Source organism: Oryctolagus cuniculus, chromosome 13, assembly GCF_051225735.1.
Source record: "Oryctolagus cuniculus isolate XC-2025 breed Fujian yellow rabbit chromosome 13, ASM5122573v1, whole genome shotgun sequence".
Classification (NCBI taxonomy): Eukaryota; Metazoa; Chordata; class Mammalia; order Lagomorpha; family Leporidae; genus Oryctolagus; species Oryctolagus cuniculus.
In genome coordinates, this window is record NC_142879.1 from 55,158,420 (window position 1) to 55,186,376 (window position 27,957).

A 27,957-nucleotide genomic window follows, 5' to 3' on the forward strand; every position below is an offset into this window, starting at 1 on the left:
TTTTAAGTAAAAGTAATTGAAATATTATCTAACTGCATTAATCAGTCCCTTAAAGATTGTATTCCTTCATAAAATATTTTGCTTTCTACTATAATTAAAGATATAAACCACATTTGAGTTTCAAGTTAACTTTGTGTGAGTTACATAATGTTTCTGGATCTCCGCTTTCTCATCTATACAAGAAAGTTGATGCAGACATCTTTCTAGTTCCAACTAGCTTAAAAACTGTATCATAAAAAAAAGTGAAATCCTATGGTCATATACTTTAAGCAAAAACGATAATGTATTAAAACTAGAAGTATACAAGCTATTGAACTAAATAATTATTTACTCCAAAGGATTCTGTTTTCACTCTAGAATTAGCAAGCTCTCTAACCATAATTCATACAAATTTTCAAAACCATATTTGATGTTTATTAAAAGTATAAATTCATCATATTTCTGAATTATAATCTTATATCTCTACTGATAATCTTAGTAATCTCACTGGTATCCAAATAAAAAGAATAATTCATATATATATATAAAACCATTTTAAAAGAAAGGTCATTTATAATTATAATTTCAGAAATTTTGAAGAGTATCCAAATAAACAATATGTTCATAAATGGGTTACTTTTTTTTATTGGAGTTATGTGAGATAAGACTCTCAGAATTTCTAAGTAATCCCAAATTTATGTATCTATAATTAACTATAATATACTGATAAAAACGCATTTTATATGAAAATATTACCTGATCAATGATAGAATTTAGCTTGGTAAGTAACAGAAATCCTCGACCATGGACAAGATATTGTCCAAGGGTTGCCATATGTGTCTCCTCCTCTTCTTCCTCCCTGGCCTCCACCCTCTGGACCACTGCATTGCAAAGCTGGTTGACATCGGTCAGAAATTCTCGTGCCAATGAGTTACTGTCGGTGCTCATGACCGAGCTAGAAAATAAATGTAGCACATAAGAAAATTAGAAAAATGAGTATAAATTTACTTTAAAACTATGTTATGTGTTCTTATTGATTTTAATTTAAGATTGACAAAGCTACTGGATATTGGTACTTAATCCTATAATCTTTTCAGGCATAGTTCTGACCTACTTGGATATTTTTAAAATAATTTCAGCCAATGGTAGGACCAGTCTGGAATTTGAAGTGTCAAACATAGCTATGACTGGGTAAGTGATCCCAGGTAGAAGACATTAGTGAGGGATGGCAGTTAAGGTAGAGTCTAACTTTCTTAAATGAGTTAAAAATAAGCCTATTACTTATAAAATGTTGTTGATTTACATGTTTTTAAACAGATAAGTGGATCTTTTAAAAATACCAACTGCTGGGGCCGGCACCATGGCGCCTCCACCTGCTGCGCCGGCATCCCATAGGGGTACCAGTTCTAGTCCCAGTTGCTCCTCTTCCAATGCAGCTCTCTGGTATGGCCTGGGAAAGCAGTAAAAGATGGCCCAGGTGCTTGGGCCCCTGAACCTGCATGGGAGACCAGGAAGAAGAACCTGGCTCCTGGCTTCAGATTGGCACAGCTCCGGCTGTTGTGGACATTTGGGGAGTGAACCAATGGAAGGCAGACCCTTCTTTCTGTCTCTCCTTCTCACTGTAACTCTGTCTCTCAAATAAATACATTAATTAATTTTAAAAAAAGTTCACTGAAATTTGGAATTACAAGAATGAGCTTATTTCATTATATGTGGAAATCTGTATGTGAAAAAGCATGGATTCCAAAATTGATTTTAGACTGCGCCGGCCGCAGTGGCCATTGGCGGGTGAACCAACGGAAAAAGGAAGACCTTTCTCTCTGTCTCTCTCTCTCACTGTCTACTCTGCCTGTCAAAAAAAAAAAAAAAAAGATTTCATTTATTTATTTGAAAGGCAGAAATACATAGTGAAAGAGTGAGAGAGCGAGAGAGAGAGAGGGAGAGGAAGAGAGAGAGATTTTCTATCCTCTGGTTTACTCCCCAAATGGCCACAAGGCCAGAGCTAGGCCAAGCTGAAGCCAGGAGCCAGAATCTTCTTCCAGGTCTCCCACGTGGGTGCAGGGGCCCAAGCACTTGGGCCATCTTCTACTGCTTTCACAGAAGCATTAGCAGGGAACTGAATTGGAAGTGGAGCAGGCGGGACTCCAACCGGCACTCCAACTGGCACCCATATGGGGTGCCAGCACTGCAGGCAGAGGCTTAAACTTCTAAGCCACAGTGCTGGCCCCAAGTGTTGTCTATTGACAGTGTTTGTAAGATATCACCCATTGCAACAAACACACAATGCAACTTTAAAATATTAAAAATATGAAAAACTGAAGAATGTTATGGTAATAACTGGGGTTTGTCTTCTAAAAATTAAGCTAAATGAAACTGGTTTGGATATGTCATCCAAAGTTAACATGTTGGAATCTTATCTCCAAATTCATATGCTGGGGTCTTTGGGAGGTAATTAGGAGCCTCTATTAGGGAATAGTAGCTTTATAGGAGACCTGAGCAAATGTACTCCCAACTCTCCTGCCCTTTCACCTTCCACCATAAGATGATGCAGCACAAAGGCCCTGGCCAGATGCCAAAATAATGCTCCTAGAACTGGGAAAAATAAATTTATTTTCTTTATGAAATACCCTGTGTGTTGTATTAATTATAGTAGCAAAAAACAAAGACAGACATCAAAATGAATTTTTAGATAAATCCCATTTCCTAAAAGCATGTCATTTCAGTAAAAAGCATACTATATAAAGAAATGCATGCTTTTCCTGATTTAAATTGTAAATCTTTAAAAATTATTTATAATTATTTAAATACGCTTCTCCTGATTTAAAAGGGGTGGGCACAATGGTGTGGTATGATAAACTGCTACCTGGGACACATGAATCCCATATTGGAGTGGCTGGAATCAAGTCCCACCTCTGCTTCCAATTCAGCTTCCTTCTAACATGCACTCAGGGAGGCAGCAAATGGTAACTCAAGTACCTGGATTCCTGTCACTCATGTGGGAGACTTGGTGGAGTTCTAGGCCTTGTCTCTGGCCTATCTCAGCTAGCTATTGCAGTTATTTGGGTAGTAACCAGTAGATGGAATGTCTCTCTCTCTCCCTATCACTCATCTTTCAAATAAACTATATCCAGGTCTCCCACATGGGTGGTAAGGGCCCAAGCACTTGGGCCATCTTTCACTGCTTTCCCAAGCATCTTAACAGGGAGCTGGACTGGAAGCCAGAACTTCAATAGGCACTTCAATATGGAATGCTGGTGTCACTGAGCCACAATGCTCACCTCAAATAAATGAACTTTTAAAGAAAAGTAAATAAAATATATATGTTTATATGAACAAGATACAATATAAAATGATCTATTACTATTTTGTTTCATTTAATATTTTAAATAATATTTTCATATGTACTGTCTTACACTTTTTTCTAGTTTTTGTTTTTAAATTGAAAAATAAAATTGTGTGGATTTATGATGTAAAATATGATGTTCTGAAGTATACATACACTGTGGAACAGTTAAATTTAGCAAACTAGCAAGTACATTATTTCACATTGTTTTCACTTTGTGGTGACAACTTACTCTCCTGGCATTTCTCAAGAGTATAACATTGCCATCAACTATATCCACCATGCTATATAATTGATTTTCTTATTATTTTTAATAGCTGCATGCCATTCCACTGAATGTATTATTACATGTATTTGATTGTATTATAAATTTAGTATAACTATGTAGACAATTTATTATTGTTGAATATTTAGGTTATTTGTGGCTTTTTTATTACCAGAAATAAAGCTGCAATGAATACTTTTCCACTGCTTAAACATTTATCCTGATATTTCTTTGAGGTAGCAATTGCTGTTACTTAACATGGATTTTAAACATTTCTTGTTAGATTTTTCTAAGGTGTTTTATACTTTTCATCATATTCTGAATGGGCTTTTGTTTTCCATTATATATGCTAACTAGGATATAAAACTGGTAAATAGAAGGCAATAGGAAGTAGATTAATGCTGACATAATAATTACATACCCAAACTTCTTACTGAAATTTTTGAATGGTTTTTGAATTTTCTAGATGTAAAATCCCATTACCTAACCAAAAACAAAAATTCTGAATTCTCCAATGCAATATTCATACAACTGCCATTCTTCTGTGCAACTAAAAAGAACACAAACAGAACAACAGGTAGGGGTGATGGAAAATACTTTTGCACTGCCCATGAAGAAGTATTTATTTTTGTGGTGGGCATTTGAAGTTAGGATGCTGATCAGGATGCTTGCATCCCATATGGGAGTGCCCGAGTTAAAAGTCCCAGCTCCAGCTCCTGATTTCATCTTCCTGGAGGCAGCAGGTGATGACTCAAGTAGTTGGGTCCCTGCCATTCACATGGGAGACCTGGATTGAGTTTCTGGCTCACATCTTCATCTTGGCTTAGCCCTGTTTGTTGAAGGCATCTGAGGAATCAACCAGCAGATGGCAGCTCTGTCTCTCTTTATCCACCTCTCAAGTAATTAAATAAGGATTGAATAATTTAATTCAACTGATATGCTTTCATCATATTATTCTTTATAGAATTTTTATATGATTTTATTTTATTTTATTTGAGAGAGGAGGAGAAGTAGAATAGGGGCAATGGAAAAGGGGAGAAAGAGAAGGAGAAGGAGATGGAGAGAAGGAGAGAGGGAGAGAAGAGGAGAGGAAAAGAGGGAGAGAGGGAGAGGGAAAGAGAGAGAAACATGCATATGTACTCTCATACACTGATTCACTCCCCATATACCTGAAATGCCAGGAATGGATCAGACCGGAAACTCAATCCAGGTCTCCCTCTTGAGTGACAGGGACCCAACCACTTGAGCTATCACTACTACCTCCCAGGGTGTGCACACAAAGATGTAACTGGGAGTAGGGCCAGAACTCAAACCTAGGCACTTCGATATGGGATTTAGGTATTCCAAGCAGTGTCTTAACTATTAGGCCAAAAGCCAACTAGCTTATTCTTTGAAGATAATCCTATTAATCTGAAGGTCAATTCCTAGTCTCCCCTGATTCAGCCCCACAATTTTCTTGCACTTCAGACATGCAATTTTTAAAAATGTATAGGGGTGGGTGTTTGATATAGCAGTTAAGATATCACTTGGAATGCCCACATATCATTTCAGAGTGCCTGGGTTTGGGTCCCGATTGTGCTAATGCATACTCTGGGAGGCAGGTAGCAGGTGATGGCTCAGGTAATTGGGTTTCTGATACCCACACAGGAGCCCAGGATTGGATTCCTGGCTCCTGGCTTAGGCCTGGCCTAGCCCTAGCTGTTGTGGGAATTTGTGGAGTGAATCAGTGGATGGGAAATCTCTGTTTCTTTGCCTTGCAAATAAAATGTAAAAAATTTATGAAAGAGTATACCACATTTATCCTTTTATAACTTTGCTTCCCCTTCTCAATCATACATTCATACCTATAAACCACTGGGTAATATACCACTGTATGAGTAAATCACAATGTATATATCCATCTCTACTATGGGGAAGTTCAGCTGTTTTTACTTTGGAGCATAATTTTAAAAAAAAAAATTATTTATTTGAAAGTTACAGAGAAAGAGGGAAAGTGAGAGTGAGAAAGTGAGAGAGAAACATCTTTCATCCTTTGGACACTCCCCAAATGGTCTGGGCTGGGCCAGGCCAAAGCCAGGAGCCTGGAATTCCATCTGATCTCTTACGTGGGTAGCAGGGACCCAAGTACTTTGGCCAATTTCTGCAGCTTTCCCCAGGTGCATTAGCAGGTAGCTAGATTGAAGGTGGAGCAGCTTGGAAACAAACAGTGATCATATGGGATACCAGTATTACAGGTGAAGGCTTAATCTGCTGGTCTCTGGAGTATAATTAATGTCATGTAACTGTGGAGTTTCAAAGCCTTAGACTGAAGCAGATCTTTTGAACTAATATTTATTACATTAGATACTCACCAGTCTTTCAAAACTTCTGTAACATTTAGAGTCTATATAAGTTGGGCTTTCATAAACCAGATGAAACAAGTATTCTTAGAATAAAACTTCACCTATTAAAAAAAGAGACAAAAATATTAATGGCAAAAAGAAACCATAAATAATTTTAACAAAGTTCTGATATAAAAATCAGTGGCCAGTCTAATTTTTTTTAAAGATTTTATTTATTTGAGAGGCAGAGTTACAGAGTAAAAGAAGGGAGAGACAAAGAGAGGTTTTCTATCCACTGGTTCACTCTCCAAATGGCTATAATGGCCAGGGTTGGGCCAGACCAAGGTCCCCCACATGCATGCAGGAGCCCAAGGACTTGGGCCATCTTCCGCTGCTTTCCCAGAAACATTAGCAGGGAGCTGGATCAGAAGTGGAGCAGCCAGGACTTGAACTGGCACTCATATGAGATGCCAGCACGGCAGGCAGCAGCTTTACCTGATGTAGCACATCGCCAGCCCCATGGTCAATTTTTTATATGTGATTTATGAAATAGTAAATGAGATTTCTTTCCATCTCAAGAACACATTAAAAAATGTCTAGCATCAAGAACCAAGCTTTGATAGAAGCAGTCTTAAAACATCTAAACAAGACAACTTAATTATAGTTTTCATCATCTTCTCTCAACTCCTACTTATAATCTCCAAGTAAATTGTGAGTTAACTGAAAAAGGAGAATCAGTCTGGTATTGGTCTTCTTAACGTTAAAATCTAAGGGACACTGGAATACCATCTATTCCATATTACTAAATAAAAAAAAAAATCTTTAACTCAAAGCTGCTACAGCCAGCCAAGTTTTTACTCTTTTATCAGAGTGATATATGAGAACTGAGAAAATACTAAAACTAAACAAAGATGTACTAATTACTACCAATTTCCATATTCTTGTTGGAGTTTTAAAAATAATATTTTGTGGGAGCCAGCACTGTGCTGTAGCAGGTAAAGTCACAACCTGCAACACCAGCTTGACGCCAGTTCAAATCACAGCTGCTCCACTTCTGATACTGTTCCATGCTAATGCTCTAGGAAAAAGCAGCAGAGCCCAAGTGTTTGGGCCCTTGCACCCACGTGGGAGATCTGGAAGAAGTTTCTGGCTTCTAGCTTCAGACTGGCCCAGCTCTGGCCACTGTTGCCATTTGGGGAGTGAACCAGTGGATGGAGGATCACTCTGTCTCTCCCTCTGTCTGTGTAACTCTGCCTTTCAAATAAATAAATAAATCTTTTAAAAAAGAGTATTTTGTGGAGTAGACATTATGGTGCAGAGGTTTAGGCTACAGCGTGGGATGACCAAATCCCGTACTGGAGTGCTAGTTTGAGTTCTAGCTACTCTATACTTCTAATCCAATTTCCTGCTGGTGTGCCTGAGAGACAGCCAATAACACCTCAAGGACTTGGGTCCCTGCCAACCATGTGGGAGACCCAGATGGAATTCTTGGCTCCGGGCGTCAGCTTGGGCCAGCCCCAGTTGTTACAGGCATTTGGGGAGTAAGCCAGTGGATGAAATAGATCTCTTTTCCTCTGTCACTTTGCCTTTGAAATATATAAATCTTTTTAAAGAAAAAACATTTTTTTACAATACAATGAAAGCTATATCTAGACATTCCTCTTTTTTTTTTTTTATTTGACAGCAAGAGTTATAGACAGTGAGAGAGAGACAGAGAAAGGTCTTCCTTCTGTTGGTTCACTCCCCTAATGGCCACTACGGCTGGCGCTGCGCCAATCTGAAGCCAGGAGCCGGGTGCTTCCTCCTGGTCTCCCATGCGGATGCAAGAACCCAAGCACTTGGGCCATCTTCCATTGCCCTCTTGGGCCACAGCAGAGAGCTAAACTGGAAGAGGAGCAACCGGGACTAGTATCTGACACCCCAACAGGGACTAGAACCTGGGGTGCTGGTGCCGCAGGCAGAGGATTAGCCAAGTCAGCCACGGAGCTGGCCAAACATTCCTCTTAATTATCCATTCTTACCTTCTCTATAGTTTTTTTTACTTATAAGAAGCATGAAAAAGGTTACCATGTTATAGTTATAAGCCAAATATTAAAGTTTATTTTGAATCATGAGTTTTTGAATCCTAAGTTTTTAAATCAGTGATCTTTTAATTCCTTCATAATGCTAAAATCTGGAGAAATATCTTGAGTTACTTTCAGCTTGGCCACTTCTTATACCACACATTATTCTGGATAAAGAATTATTATTAAGGATAAAGGCTGGCAGGAAATGGTACACAGAACTGTGTTAGACTTCACAGAACACTGTATAAACTAGGAAAACACACTTTTTTGGTGAGTCACCCCTTCATCAGGCACAAAGTTGCCAAAGCACAGGCTAGATTTCAGTCCCACTTACTTGGCTATTCAAGTCCCGGTGACTAGTGCACCAAATGCTCAACCAAATGGATCAGCTCCAGAATGGAGTCTTTTTTTTTTCTGCATTTTTTTTAACTTTTATTTAATGAATATAAATTTCCAAAGTACGACTTATGGATTACAATGGCTTCCCCCCCATACCGTCCCTCCCACCCACAACCCTCGCCTTTCCCACTCCCTCTCCCCTTCCATTCACATCAAGATTCATTTTCGATTATCTTAATATACAGAAGATCAGCTTAGTATACATTAAGTAAGGATTTCAACAGTTTGCTCCCACACAGAAACATAAAGTGAAAAATAATAGATGATTTTTTTAAATGATGATGAAATCAGATCAGACCTATTGTCATGTTTAATCCCAGTGAGAGTCAAGTTGGGAATTGATAATTTCTTTTTTTTTTTTTTTTACAGAAGATCAGTTTAGTATGCATTAAGTAAAGATTTCAACAGTTTGCACCCCCATAGAAACACAAAGTGAAATATATTGTTTGAGTACTCGTTATAGCATTAAATCTCAATGCACAGCACATTAAGGACAGAGATCCTACATGAGGAGTAAGTGCACAGTGACTCCTGTTGTTGACTTTACAAATTGACACTCCTGTCTATGGCATCAGTAATCTTCCTATGCTCCAGTCATGAGTTTCCAAGGCTATGGAAGCCCTCTGAGTTCTCCGACTCTTATCTTGTTTAGACAAGGTCATAGTCAAAGTGGAGGTTCTCTCCTCCCTTCAGAGAAAGGTACCTCCTTCTTTGAAGACCTGTTCTTTCCACTGGGATCTCACTCACAGAGATCTTTTTGCCAGAGTGTCTTGGCTTTCCATGCCTGAAATACTCCCATGGGCTTTTCAGCCAGATCCGAATGCCTTTAGGGCTGACAGAATGGAGTCTTAATACACCTTCCATCCCACTGCCTCCTGAGCTAATCAAAACCATGTATATACTTTACATTGGTTTACTTCTCAAATGGCTGCAACAGCTAGGGCTAGTCCAGGCAGAAATCAGGAGCCCAGAGCTCCATCTGGGTCTCCCACAAGGGTGACAGGGGCCCAAGTATTCAGGCCATCCTCCACTGTTTTCCCTAGGTGTATCAGCAGGAAGCTGAATCAGAAGTGGATCAGCTGGGACTCAATCCTACAAGCACTGCAGACAATAGTTAAGCTTGCTGGGCCACAATGCTGGCCTTTAGATTTATATTTTAATAGATTAAAGATGTCATCAGAGCATTAACTATAAGTACCACTGTTTCCAAACTATACAGATATCCTATAGTTACTTATCTCTATAACTTTCTTAACTTCTAGATTATAATTCCTTAAGTCCAGAGACCCTGCCTTATTACGGTTTGTCTTTTTTAGTTATAATGCCAAAATTTATTTAGTTGTTTGCTTCCTAATTCGAAAGAGAGGGAGAGAGAGAAGCAGAGTCAGATACACTCCCCCCACAACATTGGCTAGATCATTCCCCAGATGTCTGCAATAACCAGGGACCAAACTCAGCAGCCAGGAACTCAACCCAGGCTTCCCAACTACTAGAGCCATCAACCCTGATCTCCAGGATTTGTTGCCTCTTTGCCAATGTGCCAAATATTTAATGGATTAGCTTCGCCTCTTGGTTTTATGTCATAAGAAATTTTATCACTATGCTATTTAATTCAAAAAATGTTTAGTAAATATTTACTAAATATCGGCTACTATTTTAAACACCAGGTATAGAGCAAAAAAAAAAAAAAAAATTACTACCTCGGGGGCGGTTCCAAGATGGAGGACTGGGAAGGGAGCTTATTGCTCTAGCTCAGGAGAAGATAAATTTTAAAAAAGTGGAGAGAATGTAGTCTCAGGGAAGAGTTAGGGAGAAAACAAAAAAGGAAACTCTACTGAAATTCAAGGGATACAGTGGACTTATGTGGAGGGTGTAGTCACCCACAGTTCGGGACTCCAGCAGCCAAGAGCCTACACACCAACCCTGGAAACTGAGGTGAGACCAGACCACAGGAACCCGAGCCACTGGCAAAAAAGCGGCAGGAAGATCCTAGAGGGAGGGGCTGGTGCCATGGCACACCAGGTTAATCCTCCGCCTGCGGTGCCAGCATCCCATATGGGCGCCAGTTCTAGTCTGGGCTGCTCCTCTTCCAATTCAGCTCTCTGCTATAACCTGAGAAAGCAGTAGAAAATGGCCCAAGTGCTTGGGCCCCTGCACCTGCATGGGAGACCAGGAGGAAGCATCTGGCTCCTGGCTTCGGATAGGTGCAGCTCCGGCCATTGTGGCCATTTGGGGAGTGAATCAACGAAGGAAGACCTTTCTCTCTCTTTTTTTTTTTTTTTTAAGATTTATTTATTTTTTTACTTGAAAGTCAGAGTTACACAGGAAGAGGAGAGGCAGAGAGAGAGAGAGCGAGAAAGAGGTCTTCCATCCGATGGTTCACTCCTCAATTGGCCACAACGACCGGTACTGCGCTGATCCGAAGCCAGGAGGCAGGAGCCAGGAGCTTCCTCCAGGTCCCCCATGCAGGTGCAGGGGCCCAAGGACTTGGGCCATCCTCCACTGCTATCCCAGGCTACAGCAGAGAGCTGGATGGGAAGTGGAACAGCCTGGTCTTCAACCAGCACCCATATGGGATGCTGGTGCTTCAGGCCAGAGCATCAACCCGCTGTGCCACAGTGCTGGCTCCTCTCTCTCTCATAGTCTGTAACTCTACCTGTCAAATAAATAAATACAATCTTTAAAAAAAAAAAAAAAAAAAGATCCTAGAGGAAACCGGGCTTGGAGCCCCATGGGGGAGAGCGTACCCAGCCAAACTAGAGAAGAAAAAAAAAAAAAAAAAAAAAAAAAAGGACAGGACAGACACATTTCTCTCTCTCCGATCACTTTACAACAGTGTACTGTAATAAGCCGATAGAGCAGATGCCATCTTGGACATACATAATATCTGCACCAGCTTGTGTATGCACCCGGCAACCAGCCAAGCAGAGACTCCTGACTCAGGTTGGGAGAACTAACAGAAGGCTAGGAGCTTGTGACTGTTTGAAGCTTCTGAACCAGGACTGTGAAGAAAACTGAGGGTGTGCAGGAGGACTCACAGTGTGACTGGGGCTCTGAACAGTCTCAGTGGTAGACTCCACAAGTTCAGGGGTTCCTGCTTACCTGGTCAGAGACATTGCTAAGGAATCTGAACTTACACTGAGAACTGCACAGATCCTTTGTGTGGTCCTTGGGACAGGGCAGATGAATATTATACCCACTGGGGCTAAGCTCAGGCACTGGTCTACATTGAGGTGAGGAGCTCAGCTGAGCACAATATACTTCCCTTCAGATTAAAAAAAAAAAGAGAGAAGATTTACCATGCCCAAACTGGGTGTGTCACCTTAGGCATGACCTTAACCCTGGAGAACTGAACAGAGCTCTCTCACAACACCCGCTAGAAGCCTCTAGAGATTCACTGAAAGCAAACATTCCACTCATCTACAGAGTCATGGTACAACGAAAAAAGTCACCACAGCAGAAAAAAAAAAAAAGAAAAAAGAAATCAACAAGTACCTCCACAAATGCCAAACAACAAATGTACCAATCCAAGAAACAAGAATAAGGAAGACAACATGAGGGCCCCAAAATAACATGACACTTCAATACTAGAATGTGAAGATGATGAGATAGAAGAAATGCAAGAAATAGAATGTGGGGAGCAATCCGGACCAGACTAAGTTACTCGAATTAGGACTTATTCTATGCATCTGCTCTCCCACAATATGGCGCTGGGAGAGAAGTAAACAGCTTCCGCACAGCTGCCTCCAGTTCAACCAATTAACTGTAGGACTTGCTCCTGATTGGAGAGCAGCGTACTCGGCGTGTGGGCAGCCGAGTTGGGATTGGCAGAGAAGGACTATAAAGGAGGAGAGAGACGGCATGCACCGGGAACATCTATGGGGAACATCTAAGGGAACCCGTGCAGCCCCCGAGAGAGCCGGCCGGCGGTGTGCCGCTCCCCTGCGGAAGTGGGGAATGCGGCCAGGGGGAGCTGCCCTTCCACGGAGGTGGAAGGGATAGTAGCCAACCCGGGAAGAACCAGCAGCAAACCCGGGGAGGGCCGAGCAGACGAAAGAACAGCGCAGGGTCCTGTGTTGCTCCTCCACGAAGAGGGGGAGCGACATAGTGGTGCCGTGACTCAGATAGGAAACCTAGCTCGGATAGGAAACCTAGAACGGATAGCAAACTTAGGAGGGAAGAAACGAGAAGAACTGGGAAAATACCGGAGAGAGAGACTAGCAAACAGCCTAGGGAAAAGCCGGACGAAAAGGGTGCCGGAAGAAGCTATTGAAAGCCTAGGCATAGATTCGGATACGGACTACGGGGGGAAGCTGGGAGAAATCTTTAAGGTCGAAAGCGAAAGTGAAAGCTAGAACAAACAGATTCGGACGCGGACTGTGGGGAGAGGCCAGGAGAAATGAGGGAGGAATATCGTTGGAGGAAAGCTTGGGGAAACATACCGGGTAGAGAAAACTGTTAGGGAAATTGAAGCCGCGGGGGGCAGGCCAAGGCGGAAACGAAAGCCACTTTGGGGTTCTCAGGTTAGCCCGGGAATAGGGGGCGAAAAGTTGAAACTAGAAGCTGAGACGTAAGCCAGATTGGGATCCGTCTGATTAGCCCGGGGAGCAAAGGACGGGAAGCCAAACCGTGGGGCGGAGACGTACGCTGGGTTGAATTCGCCAGGCTAGCCCGGGGAACTTGGATTGAATCCTAGTGGCGGAGACGCAAGCTACGCTGTGTTACTCGCGGAAGCCGCCGCGTGCAGAGAGAGCACGGGGCGTGAATAGATAGGGAACGCTGGCGTAGGCCGTGGTTCAGACGCGAAAGGGTTAAGCGTGGAGACCGCGGAGCGCGCAAAGCCGAGCCGCGCAAAGCCGGGAAGCTGCGCAGATGAGAGAGGCGCGCGGGCTGAAGCGGCGCAGAGCCGGGAACCCGCCGGCGGGGCGAGGTGCCGGAAAGCTGCGGGGATAAGAGAAACAGAAGTTTTAGAAGTAAAAGAGAAATAGGAATGTTGGCAGGCAGAAGTAAAATGGGAGAAATAGAAATGCCCGGAGATAGAGAAATAGAGAAAAATAAGGCCTCCCCTCAACATGCCAATTAGGAGGCTTGGATTCGGTCTGCCTGATTTAAGGCGGTAAGCGCCAGCAAAGCTCGACCAGAGTATGAGCTGCAGGTCACCGAAGATAGGCACGAACCAACACTAATAAGTCTCCCCCACAATAAGGCAATGAGAAGGCTTGGATTCGGTTTGCCTGATAGGTCTTGTAAGTCCCCTGCGGGCAGAGCAGGGCATGCGCTGCGGGGCACCGAACACAGGCACGCATCAGCGCCTAAAAACCTCCTCACAACATGGCGAAGAGAGGACCCGGATTCGGTTTTCCTGATTGATAGGACTTGTAAGAGCCTGTGGCGGCTCTAGCAAGTAGAGCAGAGTGTGTGCCGCGGGACACCGAGGACAGGCGCGTATCAACGCTAAAAAATAAAAAGAAAGGGGGATCTGTGGGGAGCAATCCGGACCAGACTAAGTTACTCGAATTAGGACTTATTCTATGCATCTGCTCTCCCACAATATGGCGCTGGGAGAGAAGTAAACAGCTTCCGCACAGCTGCCTCCAGTTCAACCAATTAACTGTAGGACTTGCTCCTGATTGGAGAGCAGCGTACTCGGCGTGTGGGCAGCCGAGTTGGGATTGGCAGAGAAGGACTATAAAGGAGGAGAGAGACGGCATGCACCGGGAACATCTATGGGGAACATCTAAGGGAACCCGTGCAGCCCCCGAGAGAGCCGGCCGGCGGTGTGCCGCTCCCCTGCGGAAGTGGGGAATGCGGCCAGGGGGAGCTGCCCTTCCACGGAGGTGGAAGGGATAGTAGCCAACCCGGGAAGAACCAGCAGCAAACCCGGGGAGGGCCGAGCAGACGAAAGAACAGCGCAGGGTCCTGTGTTGCTCCTCCACGAAGAGGGGGAGCGACAATAGAATTTAAAAAAAATTATACCTAAGATTACATAAAAGTAATCAAAAGCAAATGCAGGAACTACTGATATTCGAGCAGGACATGAAAGAAAATTTATCTCATGAAATTGAGCTCTTAAAGAGAAATCAAAATGAAATGAAGAATTTAATAGAACATGAAATTCAGATCTTAAAGAGAAAACAAAATGAAATGAAGAATTCAATAGAACAAATAAAAATGTAACGGAGAGCCTTAAAAACAGAATCGGTAAAGCAGAAGAAAGAATATCTGACTTGGAAGACAAAGCACAGGAAAGTATACAGTCAAACCAAAGACAGGAAGAGAAAATTAGAAAACGAAAAAACACTATTGGGAATCTAAGGATACTATAAAAACAACAACAACAACATATGGGTTCTAGGAGTTCCTGAAGGCATGGAGAGAGAAAAGGATTAGAAGGACCTTCTAGGAAAATAATAGCAGAAACCTTCCTGGGTTTAGAGAGAGAAAGGGACATCCAAGTACAGGAACCACATAGAACTCCCAATAGACATGATCAGAAAAGATCCTTGCCATGACACATTGTAATCAAACTCACCACAGTAAAATACAAAGAGAAGATTCTAAAATGTGCACCAGAGGAACCCCAGGTTTCTTTCAGAGGATCTCCAATTAGACTCACAGCAGACTTCTCATCAGAAACCCTACAGGTTAGGAGATAATAGTGAGATACAGTCCAAGTCTTAAGAGAAAAAAAATTGTCATCCCAGAATATTATACTCTGCAAAACTCTCATTTATGAATTAAGGTGAAATAGAGACCTTCCATAACAATCAGAAATTGAATTTGTCACCACCAGTCCAGCACTACAAAAGATGAATAAGGATGTGTTGCACACAGAAACAGAAACATGGTAATCAGTACAAAAGAAGGTAAAGGAAGAAAATCACTCAGTAAAAGATCAAAGGAAGTTCAAAGTAAAAATTAGGAATATTTTTTGAAAAATAGCAGAGCAAAGCCATTACTTATCAATAGTCACCTTGAATGTAAATGGCCTCAACTCCCCAGTTAAAAGACACAGACTGGCTGAAAGGATCAAAAAACAAAATGTATCTACGTGCTGCTTACAAGAAACATGACTCATCAAAAAAGAAGCACAGTCTGAAAGATAAAGGATGGAAAAGGTATTCCATGCCAACAGAAAGCAAAAAAGAGCTGGTGTAGCCATCCTAATATCAGACAAGATAGACTTTAACACAAAAACTGTTAAAAGAGACAAAGAAGGGCACTATATAATAATTAAGGATTCAATCCAACAGGAAGATGTAACTGTTATAAACGTATATGCACCTAATTACAGAGCACCTGGCTATTTAAAAAAAAAGTTAAGAAATTCAAAGGGAGACTTAGACTCCAATACAATAGTATTGGGGGACTTCAATACTCCACTTTCAGCAATGGACAGATCAACCAGACAGCAAATCAATAAGGAAACAACACATTTAACTGACATTATAGACTAAATGGACCTAACAAATTTCAACAGAACTTTTCATCCCACAGTTGCAGAATACACATTCTTCTCAGCAGTACATGGACCTTTTCTAGGATTGACCACATACTAGGCCATAAAGCAAGTCTCAGCAAATTCAAAAGAAATCAAAATCATACCATGCATCTTCATGAACCACAATGGAATGAAGCTGGAAATCAGCAACTCAGGAATCTCTAGAGCATATGGAAACACGTGGAGATTGAACAACATGCTCCTGAATGAACAATGGGTCATACAGGAAATTAAAAACTTACTGGAAACAAATGAAGATGACAACACAAAATATCAAAACTTATGGGACACAGCAAAAGCAGTGTTAAAAGGAAAGTTTACAGCAGAAAGTGCCCATATCAAAAAACTGAAAAGGCACCAAATAAATGAGCTATCAATGCATCTCAAGGATCTAGAAAAACAACAGCAAACCAAACCCAAAACTAATAGGAGAAAAGAAATAATTAAAATTAGAGAAGAAATCAATAAAATTGTTGTATGTCAACAAACTGGGAAATCTAGCAGAAATGGATATACTCCTGGACACATACAACATACCTAAATTGAGCCATGAAGATACAGAAAACCTAAACAGACCCATAACCAAGACAGAAATTGAATCAGTACAAAGGCCCTTCCAACAAAGAAAAGCCCAGGACCAGATGGATTCACTGCTGAATTCTACCAGACATTTAAAGAAGAACTAACTCCAGTTCTTCTCAAGTTACTCAAAACAATTGAAAGGGAGGGAATCCTCCCAAATTCTTTTTATGAAGCCAGCATCACCTTAATTCCTAAGCCGGAAAAAGATGCAGCATGAAAGAAAATTAAAGACCAAGTTCCCTGATGAGCACAAATGTAAAAATTCTCAACAAAATTCTGGCCAATATAATCCAACAATTCATCAGAAAGATCATCCACCCAGACAAAGTGGGATTTATCCTTAGTATGCAGGAATGGTTCAACATTCACAAATCAATGATTGAACAAAAACCATGTGATTATCTCAATAGATGCAGAGAAAGCATTTAATAAAATACAACACCCATTCATGCTTAAAACTCCGAGCAAATTTGGTATAGAAGGAACATTCCTCAACACAATCAAGGCAACATATGACAAACCCATGGCCAGCATCATAATTAATGGAGAAAAGTTGGAAGTATTTCCACTGAGATCCAGTACCAGACAGGGATGCCCACTCTCACCAGTGCTATTCAATATAGTACTGGAAGTTTTAGCCAGAGCCATTAGGCAAGAAAAAAAAAAAATCAAAGGGATACAAATTAAGAAGGAAGAAGCCAAACTATCCCTATTTGCAGATGACATGATTCTTTATTTAGAGAATCCAAAGAACTCCACTAAGAGACTATTAGAACTCAAAGAAGAGTTTGGTAAAGTAGCAGGATATAAAATCAATACACAAAAATCAGCAGCTTTTGTATACACAGACAATGTCACAGTTGAGAAAGAACTTCTAAGATCAATCCCATTCACAATAGCTTCAAAAATAATCAAATACCTTGGAATAAACTTAACCAAGGATGTCAAAGATCCCTACAATGAGAATTACAAAACATTAAAGAAAGAAATAAAAGAAGATACCAAAAGATGCAAAAATCTTCCATGTTCATGGATTGGAAGAATTAATATCATCAAAATGTGCATTTTTCCAAAAGCAATTTGCAGATTCATGAAATACCAATCGAAATACCAAAGACATTCTTCTCAGATCTGGAAAAAATGATGCTGAAATTCATATGGAGGCACAGGAGACCTAAAATAGCTAAAGCAATCTTGTATAACAAAAACAACGCCAGAGGCATCACAATACCAGATTTCAAGACATACTACAGGGCAGTTATAATGAAAACAGCATGGTACTGGTAAAAAAAAAAAAAAAGAAAAAAAGATAAACCAAAATACTACAAGATTTTTAATCTTTGTGAAGAATACTACTATTTAGTTATAGATAAGACTGACAGAACAATTTGGGAGTGAAAAAAAGGTTAGTGTTAGCTATGTTGACAGGTCTTTTAGAAACCAACAAAGGACATTAAGTAAGTAGCTGGAGATACAAAACTGAAATTAAAGTGGGGAGGCTGGAACTGGTGAATCAATTTGGGAATCATCAGCATGTAGATGTATTTTTAAAGCCATGGGACTAGGTGAAATAAAGATGATAAGACTGTTCTGTAATCCCTGTTATCTAATATAACATACCAAAGCCATATGTGACTAGAAGCTACCACAATGAATAAAGGAGACTAGAGAATGAGTGTAAAAGGAGAACGGAAGTTCTAGGATTGAGTCTGAGTTTAGTATGACTGGATCAGAGACATGAAGAACATTCAGCATAGGAGACTGAGAGGGCATAGCAAGCAGGAGAGAAATCAAGAGAGTGGTGACTTCCAGAAACCAAATGAAGAAAGCTTGAAACAGCAAAGAGTGATAAATAAAATACTGCTGAAAGGTTGGCTAGGATGAAAACTGGGAATTGAGCAATTTTGGGAACACAGAAGTTACTGACAACCTTGTTAAAGGTTGGCCTTGATGACGTTGATGGAGTGGGACAAAATGGGGATATGGAAGGCAAGAAGTTTGGACAGCTCTTGAAGAGTTCTGTCACAAAGTATGCAAAGAAAAAAGTGGTAGCTTGAGAGACATATGGAAAAAGGGACATTTTAAAAAAATTGATACCACAATATGTTTGTAAGCTGAGATACAGCATGGTTCTCTAACAGAGAAAGGAAAATAGATGGAAAAACTATCATGAGAAGAGATAAAACAGGAACAATAAGTAGATAAAAAGGATTCCAGTTTGAAGGAATAGTAACTGTTCATATAACAGAATAAGAAGGATGTCGGAGGACATGAATACAGATGTACAGGAATTAATATGAGGGTTCTTCAAAAAGTTCATGGAAAATTCACATTTTATTTAATTCCATATATTAATATAGCAGTCCTATATAACCCACACATATTTTGCAATAGGAAGAGCATGAAGTTCTTTTTAGGTGTTAATGAAATAAACAGTAAAGTTCCCACCTGAGAGTCAGAAATGGGCAGGAGATGTCAAACTGATGAGTGTTAACAGGGTCAAAAACAGCAATTCACAAGAGACTTCCCACTAGGCTGCCAGTGACTAATAACTTAACTAAGACTGAGTTTTGTTGTTCAATAACTCTATGCATAGTATAATCCAATTTTCCTTCATGTCCCCAAGGATAAAATGACAAGCTGACAAATACCCTACAGAAATCTAAACATATTACAGCTGCAGCATTCTGCTAATCAGTAAATGTAGCACCATTATCAAAAGTACAAACCAGATTATCTGGAACAAATTCTTCTTAGAGAATCCATATAATATTTATTGCTCATTTTTTTCCTTCTGTAAATACCTACAAATCTTCTAAAGTCTTTTGTGTAGGTAACATGAAGTTCACTAAAATTTATAGAATCTACATTCTTTTTAATTTTAGAACTTTATTTTTCCAGTCTCCTTTAAGTTTTCACATTCACCATAATTACTCAAAAATTACCAGCCATAGGACAATATTAACAAACCTTCTCAGAATCTGACCCTGAGATGTGAACTACTTAGAACAGCCAGAGGTTTTGGTACAGTCTTCTCCCAAATTTTAGGCTTCAATTTTCTATTATTATTCTTCTGTCTTTATTAGTCTGTGTATAGATCATTTTTCACATCAGAAAAGACATAAACAAAAGCTGAGAGGTTTAATTAATTATCTGTATCAGTTATCAGGTCAGTTTATTAAGAATCTATTATTTGTAATTTTTATTCTCCACACAGAAAATATAAAAGGTCAGCCTTAACCTTTTTCAGAATCTCAGCTTGTTATTCTACTACAAATGTGCTCCTCCTTTACATATTTTATATATATATACACATACATATATAATACATATATTAGTCTGATACCATTTTTTCATTATTCTACATGTTATTTTAAAATCTCCCCTTTCGCCGGCGCCGCGGCTCACTAGGCTAATACTCCGCCTTGCGTCGCCGGCACACCAGGTTCTAGTCCCGGTCGGGGCGCCGGATTCTGTCCCGGTTGCCCTTCTTCCAGGCCAGCTCTCTGCTGTGGCCAGGGAGTGCAGTGGAGGATGGCCCAAGTGCTTGGGCCCTGCACCCCATGGGAGACCAGGATAAGTACCTGGCTCCTGCCATCAGATCAGCGTGGTGCTCTGGCCGCAGTGGCCATTGGAGGGTGAACCAACGGCAAAGGAAGACCTTTCTCTCTGTCTCTCTCTCACTGTCCACTCTGCCTGTCAAAAAAAAAAAAAATCTCCCCTTTCAAGGACAGAATTTCCACTTTGCTTATGGCCTTGTCTAAATACTAACAGATTGTGGATTCAAAAGGCTTCCATAGCCGTGGCCACTCATGTCAAGAGCCTCAGGTAATCAATGACATTGTGCATAAGAGGATTAATTGTTAAATTAACAACAGGAGTCACTGTGCTTCCCATGCAGGACCTCTGTCTTTAATGAGTTGTATTATGAGAATTAACTGTAAAATTTGTTCTCAAATAGTGTGTGTGTGTGTGCGTGTGTGTGCAAATTGTTGAAATCTTTACTTAGTAGAGTTGGTCTTCTGTGTATGAAGTTAATTGAAAATGAATCTTAAAAGAGAATGGGACTGGGAATGGGAGAGAGAAGAGGAGGTGGGGTGGGAGAGCGGGTATGGTGGGAGAATCACTATATTCCAAAAGTTGTACTTATGAAATCTGTATTCCTTAACAGCACTCTGACCTCAGAATCAGCCCTTAAGGCATTCAGATCTGGTTGAAAAGCCCATGAGAGCATTTCAGGCATGGAAAGCCAAGACACCGTGGTGAAAAATAGCCTATATGAAAGGTCTCTGTGAGCGAGATCCCAGTGGAAAGAAGGGACCATCAAAGGAGGCAACTTTCTCTAAAGGGAGGCGAGAACTTCCACTTTGCTTATGGCCTTTTCTAAATACTGAAGAAGTTTGTGGACTCAAAAGGCTTCCATAGTCTTGGCAGTTCATTTCAAGAGCCTCAGGTGATCACTGACATCATAAATAAGAGTGCCAAGTATTAAATCAACAACAGGAGTCACTGTGCACTTTCTCTGCACGTAGGATCTCTGTCTTTAATGAGTTGTACTATGAGAATTAATGGTAAAAGCTTGTCTTCAAACAGTACTTTATACTTTGTGTGTCTGTGTGGCTGCAAATTGTGGAAATCTTTACTTAGTATAGAGTTGGTCTTTTGTATTTAAAGATAATTAAAAATGAGTATTAATGAAGAATGGGATGGGAGAGGGAATAGGAGGTGGGGTGGGAATAGGGGTGGAAGGGCAGGTATTGGGGGAAGAACTGCTATATTCCTAAAGCTGTACCTATAAAATTCTTATTCATTAAATAAAAGCTTTCTAAAAAGAAAAAAAGAAATTTGTACTCCTTAAATAAAATGTTTCTTTGGGAAAAAGAAGAAAAAAGAAAATGTAGGTTAGCCACAGGTCACTCTTTTTCAATAAAAACTTTTTCCTGGCCAAAAGAAAAAAAAAATCTCCCTTTTCATCCAATTGTTCAGTTGAGATTCTGTCTATGATCACCTGACAGCCATTTTCTTTCTAGAGGTTGTATCCATGCCATGCAGCATCCACCTTTTCTTTGAACTTTAGGAACTCTGTATTCCAATTCTCTATATTTTGGCTTTGCTCCATATTCCTCTTCCTATTATTTATTCACTTAGCTATCATTTATAACACATCCACTTTGTGACATACACTAAGAATGCAAAGCAGAAAAGTTATCTCAGTCTCTGTCCTCAAAGAAATCATATAGGTCACTGCATACTACTAAGAGGCACTTAACTTAATTTGAGTCATTAGGGAAGCTACATGAAGGAAGTAATCTTTCAGCTAAAGGATAAATAGAGGTTGAACAGGTAAAGAGAAAAAGAAGGGAGAAAGCATTAAAGATGGAAAGAGCAGTTTAAGTTAAGTCATGAGGGGCCAGTGCTGTGGCAAAGTAGGCAAACTTCTGCCTGCAGCACTGGCATCCCATATGGGCACCGGTTCATGTCCCAGCTGCTCCTCTTCCAATTCAGCTCTCTGCAATACCCCGGGAAAGCAGTGGAAGATGGCCCAAGTGCTTGGGCCCTTGCACCGACATGGGAGACACGGAAGAAGCTCCTAGCTCCTGGCTTTGTATCAGCCCAGATCTGGCTTGCTGAAGCCATTTGGGGAGTAAACCAAATCTTTTAAACAAACAAAAATGCATGGATTTAAAAGATTTTTTTTCACTAAAATAAACCACTTTTCATTTCATTTTCCTGTAAATTTTTTGAAGCACCCCCATAGTGAAGAGGTTAGGCAGACTGGGGAAGGCAGACTGGGCCACTTTATTTTCTGAGGCTGAAGGAAAGGAGGCAATGATAGTTGCAAATACAGAAAACTTTACAGATGGGAGGCCAAAAACAAAAACAACATCCTCAATTTTTTTAATTCAATAAATTGGCAAGGATGTCTGCTGAAAGAGAGGTGCCAGAGGTTCAAGGCCAAAAGCTAAGTAATATAAAATAAGATTTGAGAGAATGGTTAAATGGAAAAGAATAACCACAAAGGGAAAAATGAAAAGACTACTGGTGGCCTGAATGCTCAGCAGAGACTAGAAACCATGGATTTCTGGTGGTATCAATTTTATCAGATATTTGAGATTCTTCAGCAAGATTCAGGGCTTAAATCCAATAGCAGAGAATGCATTGCAAATAGACAAATCAGAGATTTGATAGAGGCAGCAGAGGCATACATGAAAGGGAACCAGAATGGTCACATGGTTAAACATGTGATAGCGACTATGAAGCAAAGGGAAAGAGGTGAAATGTTGATAGATGAGGAGAAAATATAGATAGTAAAGGAAATGGGGATCCAAATGAGATTAAATAAAAGATGTTAGAATTTTTAGATTTCTGAAACAAGCAGTTGTAGATAATGACAACATACAGAGTGTGGCCCTGAAAGTAGGTACATAAAGGGTAAGTTTTAAGGTCATTTCAATAAAGTAACAATGTTTTTGGACAACATATCATTGTAAACTCTTAAAATCAAAGCTCCTCAAAGATAGGGATTTTGTCCATTTTATATACTACTAAATCTACAGCATTTAGAACAATACCTGGTGCTAGTACTAGAAGACATTCAATTTATTTGCTGAATAAATGAGTTGGTCTCTCAGGATTCCCATTATGTTCACTTGCCTAAATAAGACCTTGACAGTAGGTAAAAATTGGGCTCAGAATATCAGCTCTTCTGATTACTTCCTTTATGTTCTGGAAAAGAAATGGTCAGTAAAATAAATCAACAGCAGCTCTGGGGCCAGCGCTATGGCACCACACGTTACAGCCCCCGCCTGAAGGACCGGCATCCCATATGGATACTGGTTCTAGTCCTGGCTGCTCCACTTCTTTTTTTTTTTTCTCTCACTTTTTTTTTTTTTTTTTAGATTTTATTTATTTATTTGACAGGCAGAGTTATAGTGAGAGAGAGAGAGACAGAGAGACAGAAAGGTCTTCCTTCCGTTGATTCACTCCCCAAGTGGCTACAACAGCTGGATCTGCACAGATCCAAAGCCAGGAGCCAGGTGTTTCCTCCTGGTCTCCCATGCGGGTGCAGAGGCCCAAGCACTTGGGCCATCCTCCACTGCTTTCCCAGGCCACAGCAGCGAGCTGGATTGGAAGAGGAGCAGCCCACTAGAACCGGCGCCCATATGGGATGCTGGCACCACAGGCAGAGGATTAACCTAGTGCGCCACGGCACCGCCCCTGCTCCACTTCTGATCCAGCTCCCTGCTAATGTGCCTGTGAAAGCAGAAGATGGCCCAAGTCCTTGGGCCTCTGCACCCATGTGGTGGGAGACCCAGGAAAAGCTCCTGGCTCCTGACTTCGGATCAGCTCAGCTCTGGCCATTGTGGCCATCTGGGGAGTGAACCAATGGATGGAAGATCTCTCTCTCTCTGTCTCTGTCTCTTCCTCTCTCTGTAACTCTTTCAAGTAAGTAAAATAAATAAATAAATAAATAAATCTTTAGAATAAGTAGCTCTGCTTTAATTGAATGTAATTTTCTGCAGATATCTGACTCTGTTGTCTTAGCTCTATTGTTCTGTGATTAATTTCTACAACCTGCTATCCACCTAAAAGATCACGGAATTAAGCAATCACTCTCAGTCTTAAGAATTTTCACGGGGCCAGCACTGTGGTATAGCGAGTAAAGCTACTGCCTGCAGTGCCAGCATCCTATATGGGTGCTGGTTTGAGACCTGGCTGCTCTGCTTCCAATCCAGCTCTCCGTATGGCCTGGGAAAGCAGAAGATGGCCCAAGTCCTTGGGCCCCTACACCTGTGTGGGAGACCTGGAAGAAGCTCCTGGCTCCTGGCTTCGGATCCACTCAGCTCTGGCCGTTGCGGCCAATTGGGGAGTAAACCAGTGGATGGAAGACCTCTCTCTCTGCCTCTCCTTCTCTCTCTGTGTAACTCTGACTGTCAAATAAATAAATAAATCTTAAAAAAAAAAAAAAAAGAATTATCACACACAATCTTCTTAACATATAGAACCTATCTTGAGTCATGACTATATATTTTTTACTTTTAGGGATGCCCTACATACAAAGGCATTTTTTAACGTCTTGTCATTTCTGTGTTCTAGGCAATGTGCCAAGGACATTACATTTACCATTGAAAATAAAATCTTAAGCTCAACAGTAGAGCAAGATGCGTTTTCTAGGTTGCTAAATTTCCTCCTCAAGAGATATCAAACAACCAGGGGCCACAATGATAGAGGAAAGGGGCTCATTATATTACAGTTCCCTTACTCACAAATTCAATAATTCAAGCAATATTTATTATGTATTAAATATTTCAATAGATAGTATTAATCTGCCTACTCATTTTATTTTCACTAATTTCAGTAAATCTGTTCTGAACAGTTAACCAAATATATTCTAAATAAAAGGACCACAGGCAGCACACTGGGAATCTAGCAATTACTAGCAGTCACACAGAGTTGTTTGCTTCCTCATCTCTTCTCTTTTCTGTTCTTTTCCTCTCTTTTTTCTTCCTTCTTTCCTTTCTTTCTCTCTTAAAATTTATTTATTTACTTGAAAGGCAGAGTTGCAAAGACAGAGAGAGACAGATCTTGCATTTGCTGGTTCACTCCCCAGACGGCTTCCACGGCTAGGGACCAGGCTAGAGCCAGGAGCTTCAACAGGGTCTCCCACATGGTTGCAGGGGCCCAAGTACTTTATTTGGGTGGTTTTTTTTTTTTTTTTTAAAGATTTATTTGAAACGCAGAGTTACAAAGAGAGAGGGGGAGAAAGAGAGTGAGAGAGGTCTTCCACCTACTTTTCCACACACCAAGTGGCTGCAACAGCTGGGGCTGGGCCTGGGCCTGGCTGAAGGCAGGAACTAGGAGCTTCATCCATGTCTCCTACATAGTTGCAGGAGCCCAGGCACTCGGGCCATCTTCCACTGCTTTCCCAGGCACATTAGCAGGGAGCTGGATCTGAAGCGGAGCAGCTACCGGCTGGAAATGACGGCCGCCTGGGATACCAATGTCACAGGCAGCAGCTCTACCTGCTATGCCACAGTTTTGGCCTCCATGGCTTCCTCTTTCATAAAACATATATCCCACAGAGTTGCTATGTGGATCCTAGGAGCTCATAAGTCAGAAGCAGTTTTTGCAAATTTTACAGTTCTATTTGAATGCTCAGCTCTAGTTGAACATTAAGACAGAGTGCCATCTGGAGGAAGAAAGAGAACATTGCAACCTTTTCTCAGAGTAGTCTGCAAGGAAACAGATGTTCTGCTTTATGATGCACTGTTCAAGGAAGCAACTAAAAATAAAAGCAGGGAGTATCTGTAGTTTTGACCTTTTTCCTGCTTTGTGGCTTTCTCAGAAAAAAAAATGTGAAAGGAGGGGTCAGCGCTGTGGCGTAGTGGATAAAGCTGCTGTCTGCAGTGCCAGCATCCAATATGGGGGCCAGTTCAAGTCCTGGCTGCTCCACCTCCAATCCAGCTATCTGCAGTGGACTGGGAAAGCAATGGAGAATGGCCCAAGTGTTTGGTTCCCTGCACCTGTGTAGGAGACCCGGAGGAAGCTCCTGGCTCCTGGTTCTGGATTGGCACAGCTCCAGCTGTTGTAGCCACTTGGGGAGTAAACCAGTGAATGGAAGATCTCTCTCTCTCTCTATCTCTCTCTCTCTCTCTCTGCCTCTGCCTCTCTGTAACTGTCTGTCTGTCTTTCAAATAAATGAATAAATCTTTAAAAAAAAGTGAAAGAAATACAAGAAAAAAGTTATAATAATGACTTTTATTCTTATATCCTGATTAGGAAGCATAATATTTCCTTATCAAAAACTTACATACAAAAGCCTCAATACCTAACCTTTCAGCAAATGTTAAAAATCCTGGTAAACCCTTTTTAAAAATAACACTGTGTGCTGGTAGAAGTTTCTTAATTAGTATTAGAGACCTTAACAAGAAATAACATTTTTTCAGAAACATTATTATATACCAAAAACGAAGGTGACTACTATAAATCAGTTATTGTGACAACTAAAACAAAATAATGTACAGAATAATGAATGTTCAAAAAATTATGTTGACTCAGAATATGACACAATTTGAATCAGCCTTCTTGAGAATAAGGGTTGGTTGGGGCCGTCGCTGTGGCAGGTAAAGCCACCCACCGCCTGAAGTGTTGGCATCCCACATGGGTGCCGGTTCATTTCCCAGCTGCTCCACTTCCGATCCAGCTCTCTACTATAGCTGGGAAAGCAGTAGAAGAATGGCTCAAACCCTTGGGCCCCTGCACCCCATGGGAGACTCGGAAGAAGCTCCTGGCTCCTAGCTTCCGGTCGGCATAGCTCCAGCCATTGCAGCCAGTTGGGGAGTAAACCATCAGATGGAAGACCTCTCTTTCTCTCTCTGTGCAACTCTGACTTTCAAATAAATAAATAAATTTAAAAAAAAAAAAAAAGAAGGGTTGGTTGATAAGGATTTAACTATGCTAAATCTTGCCTCTCCAAAATTTAGTATATGCTGAATTTTCATGGTAGAAAAATAACTTTATATTCTCTGAGGTTCACAGGTCCAAGGTCCCAGAAGTGGTAAGGGCCCTGGACTACCCCCGTGCCAGTTGTCTTGAAGTTATATAATATTTTGTAAACTAATTAACTGGAACTAAAATAGTCAAGTTTAGAAGACACAGCCTTTGCTTTTCTATCATATCAGTTAAAAATTAGACAATGGGCAAAGTGCATTCCTTAAGACTACATGCTATTTCTAAATGGCATCCAGAGCCTTTACTCAAATCCACTATATTGGAAACAAAATTTTAAGGTCTGTCCTTATGAATTTCTATAACCATAATATAGAGCCATATGTCTGAAATAAAGGAAACTTGGGGAGGGGAGGTTAGGTGGCAGGAAATTAGGAAATGACCTTGTTCAGATTAACAGAATCCTCTGTGAAGAATAAACTAGTTAGGACAGGCGTTTGGCCTAATGGTTGTGACACTGTTTGGGATGCATGCATCCCATATCAGAGTGCCAGGCTTTGAGTCCTAGCTCTGCTCCTGATTCCAGCTTCCTGATAATGTATACATTGGGAGGCAGGGTCCCTGCCACCCATGTGGAAAATCCAGATTGAGTTCTTAACTCCCAGTTTTGGTCAGGCCCAGACCTGCTCATTGTGGGCATTTGAGGAATGACCAGGGGATGGGAACACTGCTTGTCTGTCAAATAACATAAATAAATAAATTTTAAAAAGAATAAACTAATTGAAGCATATCAGTTGAACGATACAGTGTTTATTTTATTATTTGAGAAGAAGAGAGATGGACACAGTGCTCTGATCCACTAATTCTCTCCCCTCTGCCCCAGATGCCCAGTGAGCCAGAGCTGGGCCAAGCCAACAGGAGTGGGGAACTCAATCCAGTTCTACCACGTGGACCCAACTACTTAAGCTATCATTTGCTGCCTGCCAGGATCTACATTAGCAGGAAACTGGAATCAGGAACCAGAGCCAGGACTGAAATCCAGGTATACTCAA

General features: G+C 40.9%; 1 protein-coding gene across 13 annotated transcripts in view; it reads right to left on the reverse strand.

Annotated features, from left to right (window-relative positions):
• LYST (lysosomal trafficking regulator) overlaps window positions 1–27,957 on the reverse strand; it is a 229,791-nt gene that overhangs the window by 178,109 nt on the left and 23,725 nt on the right. For all 13 annotated transcript variants that reach the window (XR_016219016.1, XR_016219018.1, XR_016219017.1 and 10 more), the window contains 2 exons: window positions 5,939–6,030; window positions 736–934 (listed from right to left, as the gene is read on the reverse strand). Coding sequence is in view for 9 of the 13 variants with exons in the window: in XM_008268236.5 (XP_008266458.4) it covers window positions 736–927 (192 nt within the window). In the remaining 4 variants the exon portion in view is untranslated. The remainder of the gene's footprint in view (window positions 1–735; window positions 935–5,938; window positions 6,031–27,957) is intronic.